This window comes from Sesamum indicum, linkage group LG9, assembly GCF_000512975.1.
Source record: "Sesamum indicum cultivar Zhongzhi No. 13 linkage group LG9, S_indicum_v1.0, whole genome shotgun sequence".
Lineage (NCBI taxonomy): Eukaryota > Viridiplantae > Streptophyta > Magnoliopsida > Lamiales > Pedaliaceae > Sesamum > Sesamum indicum.
The window spans coordinates 6,378,436-6,401,106 of record NC_026153.1 but is presented as its reverse complement, the minus strand read 5'-3'; the positions used below and the strand labels follow the sequence as shown (position 1 = coordinate 6,401,106).

General features: G+C 34.6%; 3 protein-coding genes across 3 annotated transcripts; 2 read left to right on the top strand and 1 right to left on the bottom strand.

Moving 5' to 3' along the window:
* Positions 387–7,652, top strand: LOC105170794 (pleiotropic drug resistance protein 2-like). Its single transcript, XM_011091708.2, is given in 21 exon segments — positions 387–784; positions 786–977; positions 1,184–1,304; positions 1,412–1,500; positions 1,640–1,724; positions 1,938–2,228; positions 2,310–2,400; positions 2,565–3,465; positions 3,558–3,718; positions 3,852–3,955; positions 4,061–4,217; positions 4,312–4,389; positions 4,559–4,707; positions 4,791–5,123; positions 5,250–5,540; positions 5,630–5,713; positions 5,906–6,039; positions 6,156–6,383; positions 6,502–6,673; positions 6,770–7,024; positions 7,122–7,652. Coding segments are annotated over 21 exon segments (4,302 nt in total). The 5' UTR covers positions 387–671; the 3' UTR covers positions 7,395–7,652.
* On the top strand, positions 8,914–10,708 carry LOC105170793 (ankyrin repeat domain-containing protein 30A). Its single transcript, XM_011091707.2, has 4 exons — positions 8,914–9,396; positions 9,615–9,725; positions 9,924–10,004; positions 10,396–10,708. Exons 1-4 carry the CDS (start codon positions 9,136–9,138, stop codon positions 10,468–10,470), a joined length of 528 nt encoding a protein of 175 aa, XP_011090009.1. The 5' UTR covers positions 8,914–9,135; the 3' UTR covers positions 10,471–10,708.
* LOC105170890 (dehydration-responsive element-binding protein 1D-like) lies at positions 12,306–13,511 on the bottom strand. Its single transcript, XM_020696949.1, has one exon. It carries the CDS (start codon positions 13,260–13,262, stop codon positions 12,603–12,605), a length of 660 nt encoding a protein of 219 aa, XP_020552608.1. The 5' UTR covers positions 13,263–13,511; the 3' UTR covers positions 12,306–12,602.

Here is a 22,671-nt window from a genome sequence, read left to right as displayed (position 1 = left end):
GGCGACGCGCGGCGAAGACTGATTCGTGAAATCAACAATACGACGTCGAACGGAAGTTTCTGTCAGCTGGTCAGCAATGTACACCCACAACCCACCCTCCCAGTTTTAATTAGTCAAACTTACCGGGCTCAGCATCCCACGTCACCCAGCCCCACAACACTCTTGTTCTCCATGCTATCATTTCAAGCTCATAACGCCTTTCTGATGCTCGCGAAACACCTGATTATTTCCCATTAATATTAAAAAACGTCCACCTTTTGTTTACTGTATTCGGCCGCGGGAACCTCAGTTTGTAGCCCAAATTTGACCAGACTTCAACCCCTCCCCCCCACCCAAGTGTGAGTATATGTGTGTGTGTCTCTATATATATATAACTGGAATCCTTTCAAGAAAATCAATCACAGGCTGTTTCTCATTTTCAACGGAGTTAGATGATAGAGAAACTGCATGAAAACCAATTTCATGCTCTTTAGCAACCAAAGCAAGAATTAGACGTTGACCATTCTTTCATTCTTTTCTGAATAACACAAAAGATCTTGTGGATTTCTCCTTAGTCGAGCTCTCTGAGTGGATATTTGTGTTACTTGTGTGCTCCAAGAAGAAGGGCGGTCAAAAGATAAGGTATACAAGAGTCACCGGAGAGTGGACGGGGGGAGCTGAGGAGTTGATCAATGGCGGCGGCGTTAGTGGGCGATGATCTGGCTCTGAGTTCTAGTAGTAGGCGGAGCTGGAGGTCCCAGAGCATAAGGGAGGTGTGGCAGGGGCCGCCGGATGTGTTCACGAGGGCTGCCGACGTACGATCGGCTCAGGAAGGGGATGCTGCAGCAGGTTATGAGCAATGGGAGGATAGTTCACTCTGAGGTGGATGTCACCAACCTCGGTACGCAGGATAAGAAGATGTTGATGGAGAGCATTCTTAAGGTTGTGGAGGAGGATAATGAGAAGTTCCTCCAGAGGCTCAGAAACAGGACTGACAGGTGAAACTTTCAATTGTTTTTGAGATTTCTTGCTTGCTTACAAGAACAAATCTTGATTTATGGTATAAAGTGAGGACATTTTTGACATAAAGGGGGTTCCAGAAAATCTTGAATCTTTAAAAGTTTACATTGTTCAATTATTAGCAAGAATTTTGGATCCGATGGGCTCAAGAAGTTTTACATAATGGGGTTTTTGATTTGTACAGGGTGGGAATTGAGATTCCAAAGATTGAAGTAAGATTCCAGAATCTGTCTATTGAGGGAGATGCATATGTTGGGACAAGAGCACTTCCAACTCTGCTAAATTCAACACTCAATACATTGGAGGTATGTTTTTCTTGATTCAGACATGATAAAGGTGGTCCTCTACTATTGTGTTAATCTGGTTTTGCTGAAGTTAAGTTTATAATGAATTTGGTTTAATGATGTTATAGGCTGCACTAGGGATGATTGGGCTATCTCCATCAAAGCAAAGGGTTGTTAAGATACTTCAAGATGTTAGTGGAATTGTGAGACCATCGAGGTAAGCTTATAAGATTTTCCTTTCCTGAGTAGTAGAATTTAATTTATCTCTTTATATCTTGATCCTTATTTAATGCCACTTTGGTTTTGGAATGTCAATTATATGAGTTTAACTAAATTTATCCGTGCTTAATATTCAGGATGGCATTACTTCTTGGGCCACCAGGTTCAGGAAAAACAACATTGCTCAAAGCACTTGCAGGGAAAGCTGATGATGATATGAGGGTATGTTTTTCCTACCACCCTTTACAGGATTTTGTTACAATTTTAGCAAAAAGCATGCCATTTTCCAATTGAGAACCCAAAAGATAAGTAAAATCACGATTTGGAGCTATTATTAGCTGTGTCCATGTTTCCATTTCTTTCCCATATCAAATCGGTATTTGGTTTTGGTTATTCAAATAGGTTCTCTATACCTGACCTTGAGTTTCTTAACAGGTGACTGGAAAAATAACCTATTGCGGCCACGAATTTCACGAATTTGTTCCCCAAAGAACTTGTGCTTACATTAGTCAGCATGATCTTCACTATGGTGAGATGACAGTTCGAGAGACATTGGATTTCTCGGGTAGATGCTTGGGAGTTGGGACAAGGTATGAAATGCTGGCAGAGCTGTCAAGAAGAGAGAAAGAAGCAGGTATTAAACCTGATCCCGAGATTGATGCATTTATGAAAGCCACAGCCATGGTGGGCCAGGAAACCAGCTTGATTACAGATTACGTCCTCAAGGTTCTATTTGCATTTCCTTGTGGCTTTTTTAGTTTTTGTCCTAGAAAGTGATAAGACTAAAATGTATATGAATTTTGACAGATTCTTGGATTGGATATTTGTGCTGATATTATGGTTGGGGATGATATGAGAAGGGGCATTTCTGGTGGACAAAAGAAGCGTGTTACCACTGGTATGTGATTCCACCATAAGTTATTTCTGAGTTGTCAGAAGCTGAACTAAGTTTCAGTTCTGGTTCCTGAAAATATTGATTAAGCAAGGTCACAATTCTCCTTCCTTGGTTTCATTATGTAACCATTACTATTCTAACAAAGATTATTGTTCTGCTAAATACAGGTGAAATGTTGGTAGGACCAGCAAAAGCATTCTTCATGGATGAGATATCAACTGGGCTGGATAGTTCCACCACCTTCCAGATTGTCAAATTTATGCGGCAGATGGTTCATATTATGGACATAACCATGGTCATCTCTCTCTTGCAGCCTGCTCCTGAGACATTTGATCTTTTTGACGATGTTATCCTGCTTTCAGATGGTCAAATTGTTTATCAAGGTCCACGTGAGAATGTCCTGGAATTCTTTGAGTACATGGGATTTAGATGTCCAGAAAGGAAGGGAGTTGCAGACTTTCTGCAAGAAGTTACTTCAAAGAAGGACCAAGAACAGTATTGGTTTAGGAAGAATCAGCCTTACCGTTATGTTTCCGTACCCGAGTTTGCACAGGCTTTCAACTCTTTCCACATCGGGCAGCAACTCGTGGCGGAACTTAGAGTTCCATATGATAAGACTAGAGCCCATCCTGCTGCCCTGGTCAAAGATAAATATGGTATCTCCAATTGGGAACTTTTCAGGGCCTGCTTCTCTAGAGAATGGCTCCTAATGAAACGGAGCTCGTTTGTGTACATCTTTAAGACTACACAAATAACAATAATGGCAACAATTGCCTTGACGGTCTTCCTAAGAACAGAGATGAAGTCCGGTAGGATCGAGGATGCTACTAAGTTTTGGGGAGCATTGTTCTTCAGTCTCATCAATGTCATGTTCAACGGCATGCAAGAGCTCGCAATGACTGTATTCAGGCTTCCAGTGTTCTTCAAACAGAGGGATTCATTATTCTATCCAGCTTGGGCTTTTGCCTTGCCGATTGGGGTACTCCGTATTCCACTTTCAGTAATGGAGTCTGGATTGTGGATCATTCTTACCTACTACACCATTGGCTTTGCACCTTCTGCCGTTAGGTAACAACAATCAAATGACTGATAAGATTATAGAAGGACTATTAAGTGATTTATGTATTGGCTAATCTTAAACTTCTTTCATGGGCACACAGGTTTTTCAAACAATTGTTGGCATTCATTGGGGTACATCAGATGGCCCTCTCTTTGTTCCGTTTCATAGCAGCAGCTGGAAGAACACAAGTAGTCGCCAACACTCTTGGAACTTTCGCCTTGCTTTTGGTTTTCGTGCTGGGAGGCTTTATTGTTGCAAAAGGTCAGTTGTACATTAATAGATTGATCATGAATACTTTATAGTAGTTATTCACGAACTCATGTTTTTACTAAAGATTTATCAACTTAGCAATCAGTGTAAATCTTTTTTCCTCTTTTTGGTTGGCATTTTCCAGACGATATTAAAGATTGGATGATATGGGGATACTATGTTTCTCCTATGATGTATGGACAAAATGCCATTGCAATCAACGAGTTTCTTGCAGAGAGATGGAGTGCAGTAAGTTCCTGAAAAAGAGCTATAACTTTGTTCAAATTACTTTCTGAAATAGCTGCAAGTATGACACTGAAACTAACATTTGGTTAATGTTGATTGTCTCCTCAGCCTACCAATGGCACTGAAAAGACTGTTGGAAAGACCCTTCTTAGGGACAGAGGTTTATTTACTACCGAGTCTTGGTACTGGATATGCATCTTCGCTCTTTTTGGGTTCACTCTTCTGTTCAACATTCTCTTCATTTTAGCCTTGACTTACTTAAACCGTAAGTGACATTTTCGTACTTCACTATGCATTTTCTTTCTGAAGTAATTGATGAATGAGTTTGGGTACCAACTGTTTTCTGCATACAATCTCAGCTCTTGGGGACAATAAGGCTATCATACCAGATGACAAGGCGGAAAGCAAGAGGAAGCGACATATAACAAATGGTGAAGGTGTGTGGTTTTTTTTGATAGCGAACAATTACTCACATATAAAACACAAGTTCTGTCATTTATTAAAGTTATTATGAAAAGAAGAAAGTTTATAACATAGTGATATGAGTTCATTATGTGCCCTTGAGATCATTATCGATGATAAACTTAAAAGTTTTGATGGTTGCAGGTGTTCAAATGGATGTTAGAAACTCCCATGCAACCGCCAACTCGACTGATGGAGGAGCAAGCAGTGAACCAAGAAGAGGGATGGTCTTGCCTTTCCAACCCCTCTCTCTTGCGTTCAACCATGTGAATTACTATGTCGATATGCCTGCCGTATGTTTCTCTCTCAGAAACTTTGAGTTCTGTCAGAGTATTAGATCTGTATTAATTGCTAACTTGACAAACTTCTCATGCAGGAAATGAAAACTCAAGGTGTTGATGAAGATAGACTTCAGTTACTGCGAGACGTTAGTGGTGCTTTCAGGCCCGGTGTTCTGACAGCATTGGTAGGTGTCAGTGGAGCTGGAAAGACGACGTTGATGGATGTACTGGCAGGCCGAAAGACAGGAGGATATATTGAAGGAAGCATAAACATATCAGGCTACCCAAAGAACCAAACAACATTTGCTCGAGTCAGCGGATACTGTGAACAGAACGATATCCATTCGCCTTACGTTACCGTCTATGAATCACTTCTTTACTCTGCCTGGCTACGTCTTGCTGCAGATGTGAAAACAGAAACACGAAAGGCAAGTAACTGATAAAACCATTCTCTTCTGACTCAACTTGCATTAATCTTTCCTAGGAAGCACATATGTTGAGAAGTAGAGCACGAGCAATGCCATCTGAGAGAACTTTGCATTTGTTTGTTTCAGATGTTTGTGGAGGAGGTCATGGACTTGGTTGAGCTCAATCCCTTGAGGAATGCTCTTGTTGGACTTCCGGGAATCGATGGTCTTTCAACAGAGCAAAGAAAGAGGCTGACAATTGCTGTTGAGTTAGTTGCCAATCCCTCCATAATCTTTATGGATGAGCCAACATCAGGACTCGACGCCCGAGCTGCTGCAATTGTCATGCGCACAGTGAGAAATACAGTGGATACAGGTCGAACGGTGGTCTGTACTATTCACCAGCCTAGTATAGACATTTTTGAAGCTTTTGATGAGGTAAACAACTGAACTTAGAAAATGTGTCCATATTCAGATCTGCATATAACTGCATTTGGTTTGATACTGATCTTGATTTTGTCTTGCAGCTACTGTTGATGAAGAGAGGAGGACAAGTAATTTATGCTGGACCTCTTGGTCGCCATTCTCACAAACTTGTTGAATATTTTGAGGTGAGGTTTGAGTTCTCTTTCGGTTCTGTAAGGTTGATCTTATCAGGAAGTCGAACAAAAAGCGCTTAAAATCAGCATTCTTAAATGATCTTCAATTCTCACAGAACTCAGTAATCATATTTTAACTTCAAGAATTGAATCTGATATTCGTGAAGCCAAGATCCAACTTATTAACATCTACTCAATATGCAGGCTGTGCCAGGGGTTCAGAAAATCAAAGAGGGCTATAATCCAGCTACTTGGATGTTGGAGGTCACCTCCTCTGCCGTTGAAGCTCAACTCGACGTTGATTTTGCAGAAATTTATGCCAACTCTGACCTTTATCGGTAAGTAGTAAATGAATGAAATGCCCTTAACATCATTCCCTGCTCGAATATCTGCAGTATATATTATCTCAAGAAACTTAACACATCTATTTTTTGACTGTTATTTCCAATATCAGGAGGAACCAAGAACTGATAAAGGAACTAAGCACTCCCCCACCAGGATCTCAGGACCTATACTTCCCCACGCAATACTCGCAGTCGTTCTTAACTCAGTGCAAAGCTTGCTTCTGGAAGCAGCATTGGTCCTACTGGAGAAACTCACAGTACAATGCTATTAGGCTTTTCACAACAATCGTCATTGGCGTTATGTTTGGTGTTATCTTCTGGCAGAAAGGGGACCAAATGTAAGCCACATCTCTTTATTACAACCATTTATTTGTCTATGCATCTATCAAGGAATCTTGAAATTACTACTTTATAAGATCATGTAATAACAAAAGATTGTGTATGTTCCCATAACAGACATAGACAACAAGACTTGCTTAATCTGCTCGGAGCTACTTATGCTGCTGTACTTTTCCTCGGAGCCACCAATGCTTCTGCTGTTCAATCCGTTGTCGCGATTGAGAGAACTGTTTTCTATCGTGAAAGGGCTGCAGGAATGTACTCTGAGTTGCCTTATGCATTTGCACAGGTAAGAAAAAGAAACATTCAGAGGACAACTTTGATGCTCCCATCAAGATTGTTAGGAGGATATGTTTCTAACATGTATGTTTTTCACGGTTTGTAGGTTGCAATAGAGACCATATACGTCGCTGTACAAACCCTCGTCTACTCTCTGCTTCTCTACTCCATGATTGGATACCACTGGACGGGCGAGAAATTCTTCTACTTCTACTACTTCATATTCATGTGCTTCACTTACTTCTCGATGTACGGCATGATGGTTGTTGCGTTGACACCTGGCTACCAAATCGCCGCCATCGTTATGTCCTTCTTCCTCAGCTTCTGGAACTTGTTCTCTGGTTTCCTCATCCCACGTCCCGTAAGTATCCTCAAATTCTTACCACTCTCACAGAAAAATCTTCAATATATCAACATTTAGATAACGTGAAAAAACTGATGTTGTACACGTTTTGCAGCTCATCCCAATATGGTGGAGGTGGTACTACTGGGCTTCTCCCGTCGCCTGGACAATCTACGGTATTTTTGCATCCCAAGTAGGCGACATCACTACCGAACTCGAACTCACGGGCAACACTGGAAGAATAAGGGTGAATGACTTCCTTAAAGACTACCTCGGCTATGATCATGACTTCCTCATCCCAGTGGTCTTCGCACACGTCGGTTGGGTTCTCCTGTTCTTCTTTGTTTTCGCCTACGGAATCAAGTTCCTTAACTTCCAAAGGAGATGAGAACATCTGCAGTGTAAGATTGTTAGAGTTTTGTAGGTTTCATACATCATAAAGTTAAAAATGTATGTATACTACTGTAGTTGTAGCTTGTCATAAGGGAGACATCCCCTCTCCATTTTCTTTTTGATTGCTTTTGTTTGTATAACTTTTTCTTTTGCTTGTTTTATACTGCAATTTGCAAGGTGTATAATTTATTCTTTTGTGTTTATGATTTGCCAAAGATTTGTGTAACACAGTATCAGCTCCTTTATTGTGTAATTATTAGAATTTTGATTTTGAAATCTGTACTGTGATTCACTTTTTCTACCATTAATCTTGAATTACTTATCATAAATTCAAAAAAATTAGGGTAGATATTTACAAACCTGTGATCCATACATTGAAAGGAAAAAAATCAAGAAAGTAAGAGTTAGTTACGTCTTATTTAACATATATAGTATGCTTGACTGATAATATAGTATTAACACGTCAGAATAATAAAAGTTCATTGAAGACATAGTAAAATCTATACTGTTTGATATATTTATATTCGATTCGTATAAGAGAAACCCATATGAACACGCACGTACTCCCAACAAGAAGATGAAAGAACAAAAAAGGAAAAAGACAAAAGAGAAAGAGGTTTCTTTGACTAGTATCCTATGAAGAATGGTTGTGTGAATTCCTTACATCATATCTGTCAGACAATCTGTTCCATACAAACCCCAAACCCCATATTTCCATTCAAATGTCTGAAACATATACAAAATAAAGGTGGGCCTAAACAATGATGAAAAATTCATTCAAAGGGCTCAAAATATTTGCATTAATTATGGGAGAATAAAGCCAATGTATATCCACTTTACGCAAGACAACTTGTTCTCACTTGATACATTATCAACAATAATACCTCACACTCACAAAGCAAACCCATTATTATTCATAAATAATATATATCTCCAAATTATTACATATGATTCTTTTACTGTATAGTCCTATAAAAAGATCGACACAGACGAAAAGATTCGTCTGTCGAACGTCGCTTTTATTTCATAAGTTAGAATCCTTAAGAATAAAAGAAGGTTGCAAAGGTGAAGTTTCACGGAGAAGTCTCAGCATAAAGTGTTGGACGAGACTTTGTCTTGGCCGTTAAGGATTTCAAACATTTCAGTTTTATCTGTGAGTAGGTGAACTTTTGTTGTCTATTCAGACAACAAAACTTTCACCACAAGCACTTTCTCTCAGAAATAAAGAAAATTTACCAAAATAGACCCTTCAACCAATTATTTCTTTTAAGGATAATTTTCAAGATAAATATTTCAAAATTCATATACCGTCGATGAATTTAAAAGAAAGTGCAGTAGTTAGCAGAATTTTGTCAACATACCTACTTTAGAAAATAGTACCTTAACCATAAGAGGTCCCTTCACATACTATAACTTTTCGTTGCACTAAATTCAATTATTGTACGTACATTTATCCTGTTGCATGTTGTATTCTATTTAAAGAAATATTTTATATACATGGCATGTATATACTGAACAGAATACGAGATGCAGTACTGCTGTTGGGTAGTTTGGTCATTACACTCAATCCAAGATTTGTTGTAAAGTAAACAAGATGGCTTCACACCTTTAAAAGCAAAGACAACATCGTTCTTGAGCATCTGCAAACAGGGCGAAAGAGAGGCATCATACAAAAGCGAGAAAAAAGCAACATAGAAATCGAGTACAAGGAAAGGGTGAGATTGTCAGTTTAGGTGATGACGACGAAGAATCAGCAGCAGATGCTGGAGCAGCAACAAGCGCAAATGCTGCGTGTGAAGAACTCCGGGATGATCAATCATGTCGGGAGCCCTCTAATGAATGAGGACAAGGACGAGGAGATGACGAGGTCTGCGTTAGCAGCTTTTCGTGCTAAGGAAGAAGAGATCGAGAAGAGGAAGGCGGAGGTCCGGGAGAAGGTTCAGGCGCAGTTAGGCCGTGTCGAGGAGGAGACGAGGCGGCTGGCTGAGATTCGCGAAGTAAGTTAGGATCATGGATCAGTGTGTGACTGTTTGTTGCTAAGTATGTGGATGTCTTGTTTAGGGATGCGTAAAAGATTTTCTATCACACACTCGTATATGTATTATATGTGGCCCCATTTCTAATTTATGAATTAATGTTGTGAACTTATGTTTGTGTAGGAAGAAAAGATGAATGTTTTATTACATGTTTGTTTGTTGTACTTGTAATCTAGTAGGAGCTCGAAACCCTGCATGATCCGATGAGGAAGGAAGTTGCGATCGTTCGCAAGAGGATCGACCTCATTAATCGGGACTTAAAGCCCTTGGGCCTCAGCTGTCAGAAGAAGGTGAGTTTTGCAGTTTCTTTCTAAGTCCCACAAATTTATGTTGGGATAACTATAATTTTGACATTTTTTAAAATCAAGATAATAGTCAAGGAATATTTATTTTACGATAAAACTTGCTCAATTTCATTACAGATTTTACTGTGCTGTAAAAATTGAGAAATGGGTGTGTTTCCATGACATGAATTTTGAACATTACAGGAAAAGGAATACAAAGAAGCACTAGAGGCTTTCAATGAGAAGAACAGGGAAAAGGGTCAGCTGGTCGCCAAACTAGTTGAGGTAAAAAACGGTAAAACATAAAAAGGAAAAATTGCAATTTTATCCTGTAATTTAGAGGGTGGGAATTTCGATTTTGCATGAATTAATTTTTGTAATTTAATTCTATAACTTTTAAAATTTGGTAATTTTGGTCTCATATGGCCGAAAAGCCCTCATCAATTGTAAAGATCATGTGTGCGGCACATGTGTTTATCGGGCAAAAAAAGAATTTATATTGTCAAATTTTTAAAATTATAAAACTAAATTACGAAAATTAGTTCATACAGGACCACAATTGTTACCCCTCCTAAGCTACATGGCGAAAATTACAATTTTCTCGAAATAGAAATAAGAAATACTTGTAGAATTTGAGCAACTTATTACACACTTTGTTGGTGGATTATTGTTTCAGTTGGTGACTGAAAGTGAGAAGCAGAGACTGAAGAAACTGGAGGAGCTTTGCAAGAACATCGATGCCCTTCGCTGATAAATTAACGGCCCTTGTCCAAGAATTCACTGCTGATATTACACTGTTTTGTTTTTTGTTTTTGCTGTTTCAAGATTGTTGTTGACTTAGCACATTTTATGGTGTTTCTAATTTTTCTTTTTACCGAGTGTGAGAGTATACATACCAATTAATACTAAACGTTTTAAGGTATCATTTCCTTATACATTGTCATACTAATGTTGTTCTTTTTCCTGTTTTTTCAAGTGACAGTATTTACGTTGTTACTTAATTATGTATTGACATGTTTTCTAAAATAAGTCCCCACATCTTCATTTTCTGATTTTATCTTTGGTAAAGCTCACATTCATCCTGTCTCTTAGTCAATATTTTACAGAGTTGAATCGATATATTTTTCTTATATATTTGATGAAAATGATAGCTTTGTCTTTTATTGTTTGTGAAGTCAAGTAAAAAACATTATTTATTTAAACAAATGATAGTTATGATTTTATTTTGTTGATTTAGAATTAATGTCAGTAATATCATATCAAAATTTTGTTAAAGACATGTACTATTACTTTATATATTAATGATAGATATATGTGATGCGGCTTCTGACTTGATTGGTACCCCATTAGGAGAGGTATTGTTCGTTTTGACTTCGTAAGAGCATCATGGGTTTATCTTGAAAAATGTGCATTGCTAAAGGAAGGAGGTCTTGGGGCTTATAAACCACTCAAACTTTTCGTCTGCGATCAATATCGAACGTTTGCCTATATCAATATATAACATGTATATAAAAAAAGTAATGATTGAGATGAAAATAATAATAAAATATTTTCAATAAAAATACATTTAAGCAAACATATTCAATTTTATTTTTATTAGTGTGTCAAAAATTGAAATGAAAATGACACCAAAACAAAGCTAATTTTGCAACAACTAGATACGTGCTTGGCAGCTGGCAGCCAGCTAGGCCAGTTTGAGTAGTAAAATTGAAATTGGTATAGATGTATTCGGATCCGAATGTGATACTTTGAGATGGAGCAGGTCCAGTTGGGTAGGCCCATGCCCATCCACCCTTCCTCGTCCTCCCTCATCAATTCCATCACTATCCTCGGTGACGCTGGATTAATTACACCAGCGGCCGAGGGACACCACAAGGACGGTATCTGAAAGCATATATATCCTTTCCTCCGGAGCAAATATAAAGCCCGACCCATTGCAGCAACAAATATCAACCCAACAACCCGAATTCGAAGACCAAGACCGTAGTGGTGGCCAGGGTCGAGGGGTCAGGAAAATCCAGTAAAGCACCTGATCAGGAAGATCCAAATTGCCCATATACTTGACCAGGACTATTGTACGTTACATCGCCGAAATTGTCAACGCGCCATGCATGATGTGATGTTTTTTTCACATGTTCACAAACCCGCTTAGCATATGTACGATTATTCTTGACATGGATGCACGAAATAAGTAATTCAATTGACAGGTTCAACCAACGTCTGAATTTGGACGTCCTCAAGGTTGCTTTATTTGCTTGCTTTATCATCATATACATGTAACATGGTCGTAAAACTAATAGAATTGGAGTTTGCGGATAGAATTTATAAAAAATTTAGACTTTTTTAAAATTTCATAAGAAACTGGACAAAACTTTCACTCCTTTGTTGAAAAATATAATTTTTATTTTTTTATTATTCATTTTCACACGTGACATGTGCATATCCCAGGTACATGTTTTTTTTTAGCATGAAATGAATGAATGAATTATGTTCTCTATCATTTCTTGATGGAAATCTTTTAACACATTTTGATATCGCATATTAGTATTACAACAATAAATAATTGACATAACTTCCTGTAAAAACATTAAAAATATGATGATAGCAAACAATAATTCAGAAGCAGGATATAATCCGCTAACCCCATGCTAGGTTTCATGCTTCCTTAGCTCTAGTCTACTACATTAATTTATTTCCGGTCTAAATCTTCTACATATAGACAAAGTGTTCAAACGTTAATGTCTCGTATTGGTATTGTGCTTCATATATACACTACCTCGTGCATAAAATCTGCGTTATATCTTTATATTCAAAACAAGATTTTATAGGCACGACGTGTATTATTAATTAATTGTATTTATTTCATATCCGCTAGGGAAGATGCTAGTTAGCCCCCCACAAAGTTAAGTCTATCACTTCATCTTCATCTTGAGAAGTCCAATTAAACCCTTTTTTCATAGCCGGTGGAGTTAGTAGCATGCCCTCCGCCATGCTATCTAGCAAAATCGGCATGCTAAATAACGCCTCCTCGTCCACGAACCCGTCTCTATATCCAATATTATCCTCATCTTCCCCACGATCACGTTCAAACTCATCTTCTCCATCATCAATCTTTTGCTGATCCGTAATCTCCGCATGAAGTGAATCCGAAGGATATTGAATGCCATTCTGATGACTTGCATTTTCCGACATTAACATTAATGAAATAGAAGCTGAAGAACTAAACTCCCTGGCTGCTTGGGCGGCGGCGCTTTTGATGTCTTGGTGGGAGGACGAGTGGGGGCGGGGGAGGCGGTAGGTGGAGCTGGGGAAATTGAGCATCGCGTTGTCCCCACGCAGTGCTAGGGCAGCGACGTCGTGTGCCACGGCGGCCATCTCCGGGTTGGAGAAAGTCCCAAGCCATATCTTTGATTTCTTGTTGGGCTCACGCACTTCACACACCCATTTGCCGCGGCTCCTCCGCCGCACGCCCCTGTAGACTGGGTGGCGCGTCTCCTTGAACACCTTCCTGCCGGAGCTTCTCTTGGGGTTGGGCGCCACCATTTGGAGTGAGGAAGAAGATGAACTTCAAGAATTGGCACTCATGTCTCCGAACTCCATTGATTGACTGAGAAATAATTATTAGAAATATATAAAAGTGGTGAGTTCTTTGAGAAATATTTATTATAAATACTGTTCTATATAAGTTTGCATGGGATTTACGATCAAGTATTGTACATATATATACACATGGTAAAGGAGATGAGTTGAACGTTTCAAAGTTAGAAACTATTACACTCTTCAAGAAGCAAATGCGGCCCCACAGTGTTGTCATTGGAAGACAACTCAAAAACACACACTTCTTCGTTTATACGTACAGTAAATGATTACAGTGTTAAAAATATATTGGGATAATTATATCATCCTTCCATGAAATTTAGGATAATTATATATAAATTCTATGTAATTTAAAAAATTATATGTATCACCCTTAAAGTTTACTTTCATCTAACAAATAAGTCTATTCGTTAATCAAACTTCGCCGAATTTATTGATATCAACAGAAATATAAAAAATATATATATATTTACCCCCAATTGACTTTTTACTGACTTATAACAGGTAAAATAAATTTTTTTATGATCAAATTATCCATATATGTTTTCAAGCGTTAATGCATGTGAGGAGGTATATCTTCACCGTTATAAGGGTAGTTTAGTCTGAAAAAATTTGTTTGACATTCAATAAGTTAATTAAGGATAAATATCAATTTTCATTCAGTGTTTTTTATTATTATCAGCAAATTTAGTGAATTTTGACTAATAGGGAATTCATTTGTTAGAGGAAAACAGACCTAAAAAATGGTAGTGTAATTACATCAAATCTCAAAAGATGAGAGTGTAATTATGCCAAATATATATAATTATACATCAAAATATACGTTCATATAAATAAAAATATAAAGAGAACAAACTCGAACATATATTTTTTTTAATTATGAGATTTCAGTCTCATTAATTCAAGATTTGTGTGTGTGTGTGTGTGACTTAGATATTGACAATGCCTAAGTTCGAAGTACTTATATTGTGAGTGGGATTTAATATTCGCATTATGTGATTAGTCGTTTTTCCATATATCATACATTAATTATATGATGGGTGTAATATTTAATCTGTCATTAATTTTAATTCAAATTAAAAATTTCCACATTTAGCAAAAATTGGAATTTCTTTTTCCATTTCTGTAAAGAATCAAATCTGGATAGTTTTGGTTATAATCATTATAACACTGCAGAAATTTAGGACACGTGAAACTGAGGTTTCGTAAACGCACGTGTGAGAGATGGGGACTCAAGAGGACGGTGTTGACTTCAACGCCGAAATGAATGGGGTGTGGTTTCATATTATCTGTTTCATTTTTGCAATTTATTTAGGAATACATTTTTTTTTTTAGATTTGATATAATTATACGTAAACCTCCTATAATTAGAAAAATTACATCTAATATTTTAAAGTTTGCTTCCGTTTAATAAATAAGTTACTTTATTAGTTAAAATTCATCGAATTTATTGATATTAACAAAAAAAAAATTATATATTTACCCCCAATTAACTTATTACTACTTATTGCAGGTTAAATAAAATTTTTTATGATCAAATTATCCCCATATATCTTCACGCATTAATTTCATTAAGGAGGTATATCTTCATCGTTATAAGGATAGAACAAAATAGTTTGAGCTACAATAAATTAGTATAAGTCAATTGAGGGGAAATATAATTTTTTATTCAATTTTTCTGTTAATATTAGCATATTCAGTAAATTTTGACTAACGGAGGGACTTATTTGTTAAAAGAAAACGAAATTCAGGGGTATTAGACGTAATTTCCCTAACCACAGGAGGTTTACGTGTATTACGCAAAACCTCGAGGGAGGAGAGTGTAATTATTCCTTTTATGTACGTATTTTATAGTACATTTAACTGTATATAGTATATTTTTACACTATAAAAAAATATCTCAATAGCTATAAAAAAAAAATTATTGCTATAATCAGCATAAAAAATTACTAAATTTATTGTTAATCTATTTAATATAAGAAATTTATTGAATATGAATTTAACAACGAATTGTTTAAATATTTAGCTCGGCACTACTGCATGTTAATATTTGAAATTTTCATAATTATTGAGTTATTTTCTTATAATGATCTCAGAGGTAAGTTATGGTTGTTTTGTATGCATACGTAAAATGAAATACAGGAGGAAAGATATTCCGGAATAAAGAATTCCAATTGCAAAAACATTTCCTTTGTTCTAAATATAAATGATCGATTTTTTTTTACTATGAATTTTCACTTTTGACCAAAATAATTAATTATAGTAAAAAATTTTATTAGCATTACTCGATAAATGGTCTGTTTATTTCAATCAGAAATTTCATATAAATGCGACAAATGTGAAACAGTTTGGAAAAAATAGGAGTCGTATTTTCTATTTGGGGAATATAATTAGAAGAAAACGTTACTTTTAACAAATACTTATTTCAGGTGATGTGCTGAAAAGTATGAATAATAAATTTATAATTAAAAAAAAGCCTTTCCTGCTGTCAAAATTGACCATTTCTTAATATGATGATTTCCGAGTTCCTGCAACACTTGGGGAGGGGGGAAAGATCACCTTAGTAACCCCTTCTGGCTTTGCTTTCCATTTTTGTCCGTTTTTTTCGTCTTTTATAAAGCAAATATATATGTTTCATAATAATTTGTTATTAAAAATTCAAGATTCAAATATTATTAACGAATAATAAATCACTTGTAATTTTTCACGAGAAATTTAAGAAAAAAAGCATAGCTCAACCTTATTTTTTATGAATAAATTTAAAAATCAAGAAAGATATGTTAATTTTTCTTCGACATGACGGTAGAATCCCCTACTGCCATGATAATTTTAGTTATAATAATATTTATTTGTTGATGAACACTTTAGTACAATTCGAAGCAGATCCTTATTTAAACGATTCGATTTCATAATTTATTCTATAAAAAAACACGTTCCATTCCACTTGAATTATCATTTTCGTGTTGATGGAAATGACCTACATTCTGTGTCTGACGTACGTAGAGGGCTCATTTACTTTTTAGGAGTTAATTGAGTTAGAATTAATTAGATTGTGATTATAATCATGATCATATAATAAAACCCTCAAGGTCTGGAGTCTTGGACCACAATTAAGTATGTTCAGTTCGGTGAACCAAATCGAATGATTGCTAAAATATATATAGGTCACTAGTACGTAAGTGCACTAGCTATTAAGTAAAATAATAAATATCGTTCCCACGAGTATTTAAATACAATAATTATCAAAACTATAACTAATTTACGATTAAAAAAAAACATGGAACAAAAATAAACATGAAGATTGTCCTAGGATTAAAAATATGGTAAACAGATTACTAATTAATCATATCCCAATTAGTCATCTTTACACTCACAAATTAATATTTAAACCTATTATCTCACATTGAGAGTAAAAACATGATCATAGCGAACAACATCAATGTGTGACATCATAGGTTCATAATCCGTTATTCGTCAGTTGGAACTTGGGAATTTTGAAAATCTGTCTTTGATATTGAAATCCTTCCATCGACCATCAACTTAAAACTAAGAAACAAAGCATACAAAAAAATTTATAAAACAAACGACAAGTATATTTATTTAATTAATAAATATAGAGATAACTAATTTATATAATTTAAATATATATAAAAACATTAATTTTTCGATTCGGTTCGACAATCAAACTACAAAAAAATGACCCATCGATTCAAATTAATTTATATATATAAAACTGAAAACCGAATCGATATTTCGATTCGATTTTTCAATCCAAACTAAAATTTCGGGTCGACCGATTATTAAAACTCTGAACAGCCCTAATCACAATTTTTGCATAATCCTAATTAGTAGCGGACAACATGTATTAATTGCTGGCTTAGGCGTTCAAAAGTAAATAGAATGTAAAAAAATAATTAAATGGGATATTTAACTCAAGATCAACAAGTAAATGGGGCCAGAGGGTTTTCTTGAAAGTCTTATTATTCTTTAATGTCTTCTTCTTTTTTTCAATCTTCTTCCCAATTCTGTTTATGAGAGAAACCTGTTTTTTCCTATATTATTAGGGCTCATTTACTTTTTGAGATATGGTAAATGCAAAATAGGATAGAGGGAGAGGTTAAATGTGTGATTTAATTATTTAATAAAATGTGTTTATTGTTTACTTAAATGTATTTAAAAATGGATAAGAATTAAGTGTGACTGATATAATGTATTATTTAAATGGTAGGATGATTTGAAGTGATTTGAGCCAATTTTCGAAAAATGCACTCAATTTAATTTCTTTATTTTTTTTTTGAACTTTTTACTACCCATTAATAACTTCTTATGTTGTATGCATGATAGGAGGGGTGATTTACATAATTTCACTATAATTTAGGGGTTGTCAGTGTAATTATTCTTATAATTTATTTAATTTTTGGTATTTTTTTAAAATAAAAACGATGAACTATTATTATTTAAATAAATTAATTATGATCATTTATCAAATATTTATATCTAATAATTACCAATAATTATAATAATCATACACTAATCATCAATAATAAATAACTATATCTGATCAACTACTACTATTAAAGTAGAATAACATTCCACGGGTGGGGTTCGAGAATTCATGGCCTTAAAATTATGGAGTCTCAACTTCATCAATTGAGTTAAACTTCTTAATTTTTGGTGTTTTAAGCACAGTATCTGAAGGGAGGGGTAAATTGATGCACTAAGAGTATGATTGGTCAGGGTGAAAATGGGAGTATAAGAGAAGTGGAAGTAAAAATAAATTGTATAAGAGACAATTTGTGTTTGGTTAGAAGGAAGAGATGGAAGTGAAGTAAAACTCGATGTATATGAAATTCTCTGAAGTCCAATTTTATTTTCGTATAAAATTGGATGGAAAAATGGAAGTAAAAGGCTCAAAAGACAAAAAAATACATTTTTTATTTTTACTTATTTGATTACCATATATATATAATTTTCTCAAAAGTTGTTTTTGGTATCAACAAAGAAATTGAAGTTTGAACTTGAATTCGTTAGTTGAAAACATTGTTAGTAATTTTTATTTTATTTAAACTAACAGTTTAAAATAAAAAAAATAATACTCATTTTGATAAATATTTTTATTAATAAAAAATATTCTTAGTTCTTATTTGACAAAATATTTTATTAATAAAGTTTTTAAATTTTTGATATACTAAAATTATATTGGTATAATATTAATTTATTTATTTTTTAATACAAAATGAAGAGAAGAGTTATTTAGTAAAATTACAAAAATTAGTTTTTTCTTCTCTATATATTTTTTTCGTACCAAATAAGGAAAAGTATTTGAGATTCTCTTTACAATCATACCAAACAACTTGAAAAAAAAAATAATTTTTTCCTTCCTTTCTCCCGTACACTTTCCTTTTCCTCTTATTTGAATCAAACGAATCCTAAAACTTAATATGAGGTACCCAAAAGAATGTTGTTAGAGATGAGGCTCAAGATTGAAGAAGCCTGTCCCAATATCAAGCAACTACTCGGCCCACAATGCCTAACGGGCTGATCAGTGGGCAACCAAGCAACTATGGACCATTATTGGGTATCTATCAGGCCCAATAAAGCCACACAGTTGGTTTCACAAGCCCAAAAACATGTGGGTCAACCCATATCTCTATATATTGGATTTTCTTATTTTTCTTTAAACGTCGAAATATTAAATTTCTTCAGTCAAAATATAATGTGAATTTAACGAAAAACATACTTCTATCTATATTTTACTATTTTTAACAAAAACTTGCATGTGTTAAAATGTTAAAGTGGAAAAAGTTGTATTTTTGGTCCCATATGTTAGAATTTTCTTCAGTTTAGTTTTATTTATTATAATTATATGATATTATATCCTATAATTTAAAATTTTTCTCAGTTTTAGTTCTCACGTGTATTTTCTGTCCAATAATTAATGGAGTCATTAGCATTTTCATACTTTTTCATACACTTTTCGTTGATCATTTTAAAAAATGCACGTGAATACTAACATTGAAAAAAATTTCAACTTATGAAATATAATGCAAGAAAATAGTAGCAAATGAGATTAAATCTAAAATGTTAAAGTGGTGTAGAATGTTGGCCCTACTAAATTCAATTAATCTCCCCAATAATAATAAATTTCATTTTCTCTCCTCTACTGATTTTCTTATTTGAAAAATTTAGATTCTCCTAAGATGGATTGGGATATGTTTTTACAGTACAGTTGTGTTTGTCTACCTCAAAATTATTGATAGATGAGGGGACCATTCTTATTTCTTACCTAGGTAGCTGCCTGAAATATGGTCTAAGGGACAAGATGAAGATGATTCTCCACAGTTGTCGACGAGCAAGAAATCGTGTTGTCACTTTCCATCCACCCACCTTTTGAAGGACTAGCGACTACACTTGAGACTTGGCATTCAAGGTGCACGGTGAATTAGATTGGTTCAAAATCGATACGAATCGATCGAGAAATATTTGATTCAGGATCAACGCACTACTATTTATTATCAGTTTTGAAGTGGTTTTGAACCTTTAAATGATCCCAATTTGGTTTACTTATAAATTCAGGCCCAACCCATGACCCAGTCCGATTGATGCCCAAACTAGGCTGGGATATGTGTGTTTTATTTTTATTTTTTTATGAAATTGAGATTTTTTTTTAAATAATTACTTAAATTTATGGTTGTACGTATTATGAGATAAATTAAATTACACAAAAAATAATAGTTAAACCTATATAATGAACTTAAAGAATAATCTGATGAACAAGCTTACAATAATAATAAACTTAGATGATAGTAAATTAAAAAAGGACTTGAACTTTGAAAAAAAATAAATAAAGAGTATTAATGAATTAAAGTATTGAAAATTTATAAGTAGCACAATAAAAATAATTATTTTTAGAGTTTCAAAAATATAAAAAAACTATTAGAATAATCAGTCTCAAGTTTCAATACTTAGGACCAGCTCAGGACCGGTCCGGTTCAAAGCGTTCCTGAGCCAACTCAGCTGATTTTTTATTGGTTTAATTCGATTCTGACTCGGATTGGCCTAGCTCGACCAATTGCGCATCTTGAATTGAGATATTGCTAAAGTCATCAATGGATAAGTACTTTAGTACAAAGAGAGCAAGACCAAAATTTTGAATATTATTAAGTAAAACTATGATGATATTATAAATTGAAATAGTGATGGTATATGACCATTAGTCTAACAAATTATAATTCATTTACATCATATTTGTAGGTAATATGTGAAGGGCGTTTGGGATTTAGCCTTTTCTTGGACGTTAATTGAAATTTCTCATCAGTACAGTATGAATCGGCTAATTAAAACCCTCTAATCTCTATCTACCAAACATCCCATTACATGCAGGGGTTTGTTTTTTTCTAGATTATTTATTTATTATTATGGTGTAGAGACAATTGCAGCATGAGAAGTAAAGATATGCGGACATATGATATTCCAAGTACAAAATGGCTTGTTCTTTTATCTTACATATTTAAGTTGGCAGTAGACGCAATATTTGATGTGCACGTGAAGGATCTAAAAATGGTGAGACTTGGGTAAATCTTGGAATGAGTAGGGTAAGTTGAAAAGGTGGTCCGTGAGGACCAAACCACATGCTAATGGTGATGAGAGTTGAGAGTAAAGTATATATGCCCAACATTCTATTCAAATCATTTGTGTTTCCATGTGAAATTTGACATTTGCAGCTCCCACTCACACTATCAATTATGATCTTAAATAAATTAAAAATTCCATTGAAAGAAAAATGTGTGTTTAGTGATGGCAGCACCCTCCTCATTATATATAAACTTTCCAGATACGGAATTCCGAAAAGAGAATACAACCTCGTTCTCATAGACGATGCTGAATAATATAACATGTAATACAATTGGATCTTGGGCATGAGGTAGAATCCATTTTGATTGTGATCTAGCTTTCGGCCCCATTTTGACAATCTTTGCTGCATTTAATTTAAATATCAAAATGCTTTAGTTAAGAGATGACTGCAACGAATCCGTCCAATATGATTTTAATTTCAAATCAACTCAATACAATAACACCTCCCATCTTAAATGCAATAGACCCTCAACACAACACCTCAAGTAGTAGGTATAGAAAAGTAGACGTAATGAAATATGAAATGTGGAAGTGGCATAAGAAGAAGAATGTGAGGTGGGGTGAATAATTGAAAAAACAGACTTTAGTAGTAAGAGGAGTGGGTGGCCTTATGAGTGTCGTCCATGATGTTGTGTTTGTCTCAGTTCTTTTGCCCAATGACTCTTCCCTTTCATTGGTACCCACTTTTTCTCTTCCCAAGAGATGCTCTTTCTCACTCTCACTCTCACTCTCTTGTATTTATGGGCCTTCACTAATATTTGATTGCGTTCTCCCTATAATCCAACAACTATAACTCAAATTTTGCAATTATAATGTGTTCTATTTTAATTCAACTCTTTTATTTTCTCTATTATTTTCTATAATACAAATATATCACCTGTATAAAAATTACATCGCTGATTTTATTAAAAAAAACTCATACCCGTAATACATGCGTATTAAATTAAAGGAAAAAATGCAAGCAATTCTCTTTTTATATTGCAAATGAGCAAATTACTTCATTATGAAAAACAAATAACGAATTTACCTCCTTGTATTTTTTAAAATACAATAATTTATCCTCCTATAATTTTTAAAATGAAGCAATTTACCTCCTTAAATTGCTTCATTTTAAAAATTTTAAGGGGATAAAATGCTAATTATTTTTTTCATAAAAGAGTAATATGTTCATTTTTAATATCATAGGGAGATAAATTATTATTCACCCTTAAATTAAATAAAAAAATACAATAAGATTCGCCTCATTTTGCATACACATTCCCATAATTTTATTACGAGAATCAAGATCTTCAATATTTCGTGAATAGTAATGAAGTGGGGTTGTATTGGTACTATCAAAATAAAATACTCACAGTCGTACATGTAAATATACGTAGCACCTTTAAGATCCTGCCCAAGATTTCATAATAATATTTGAAGGCAGCATTCCAAATTTTGCATATGAAACATTAATAGAAAATGGGGAGTATCAAGAATGGGTTAATTAATTAGGTGAGAAATTAATGAGTTGTTACATTACATGTGTTGACAGCGCAACCATTACAAGTTGGCTACAGTCGCAGTTCACATTAAACCAGACAGTCTAAGCTATCATTAGCAACACCCAAGACAGGTTTAAGGTGACAATCTCATTCACTTCTGAAATCTTTGTAACATCCCTATTCGCGTACGATCTTGTCTTATTAATAAAACTTACATTTACCCTAAAAAAAAAAAAAAA

What these genes read in the sequence shown, in the direction of transcription:
- LOC105170793 (XM_011091707.2), top strand. Translation starts at nt 9,136, where the DNA reads ATGACGACGAAGAATCAGCAGCAGATGCTGGAGCAGCAACAAGCGCAA. An exon ending in GGCTGGCTGAGATTCGCGAA is followed by an intron (nt 9,397 to 9,614) that starts GTAAGTTAGGAT and finishes GTAATCTAGTAG; the next exon opens with GAGCTCGAAACCCTGCATGA. An exon ending in GCCTCAGCTGTCAGAAGAAG is followed by an intron (nt 9,726 to 9,923) that starts GTGAGTTTTGCA and finishes TGAACATTACAG; the next exon opens with GAAAAGGAATACAAAGAAGC.
- LOC105170890 (XM_020696949.1), bottom strand. Translation starts at nt 13,262, where the DNA reads ATGGTGGCGCCCAACCCCAAGAGAAGCTCCGGCAGGAAGGTGTTCAAG.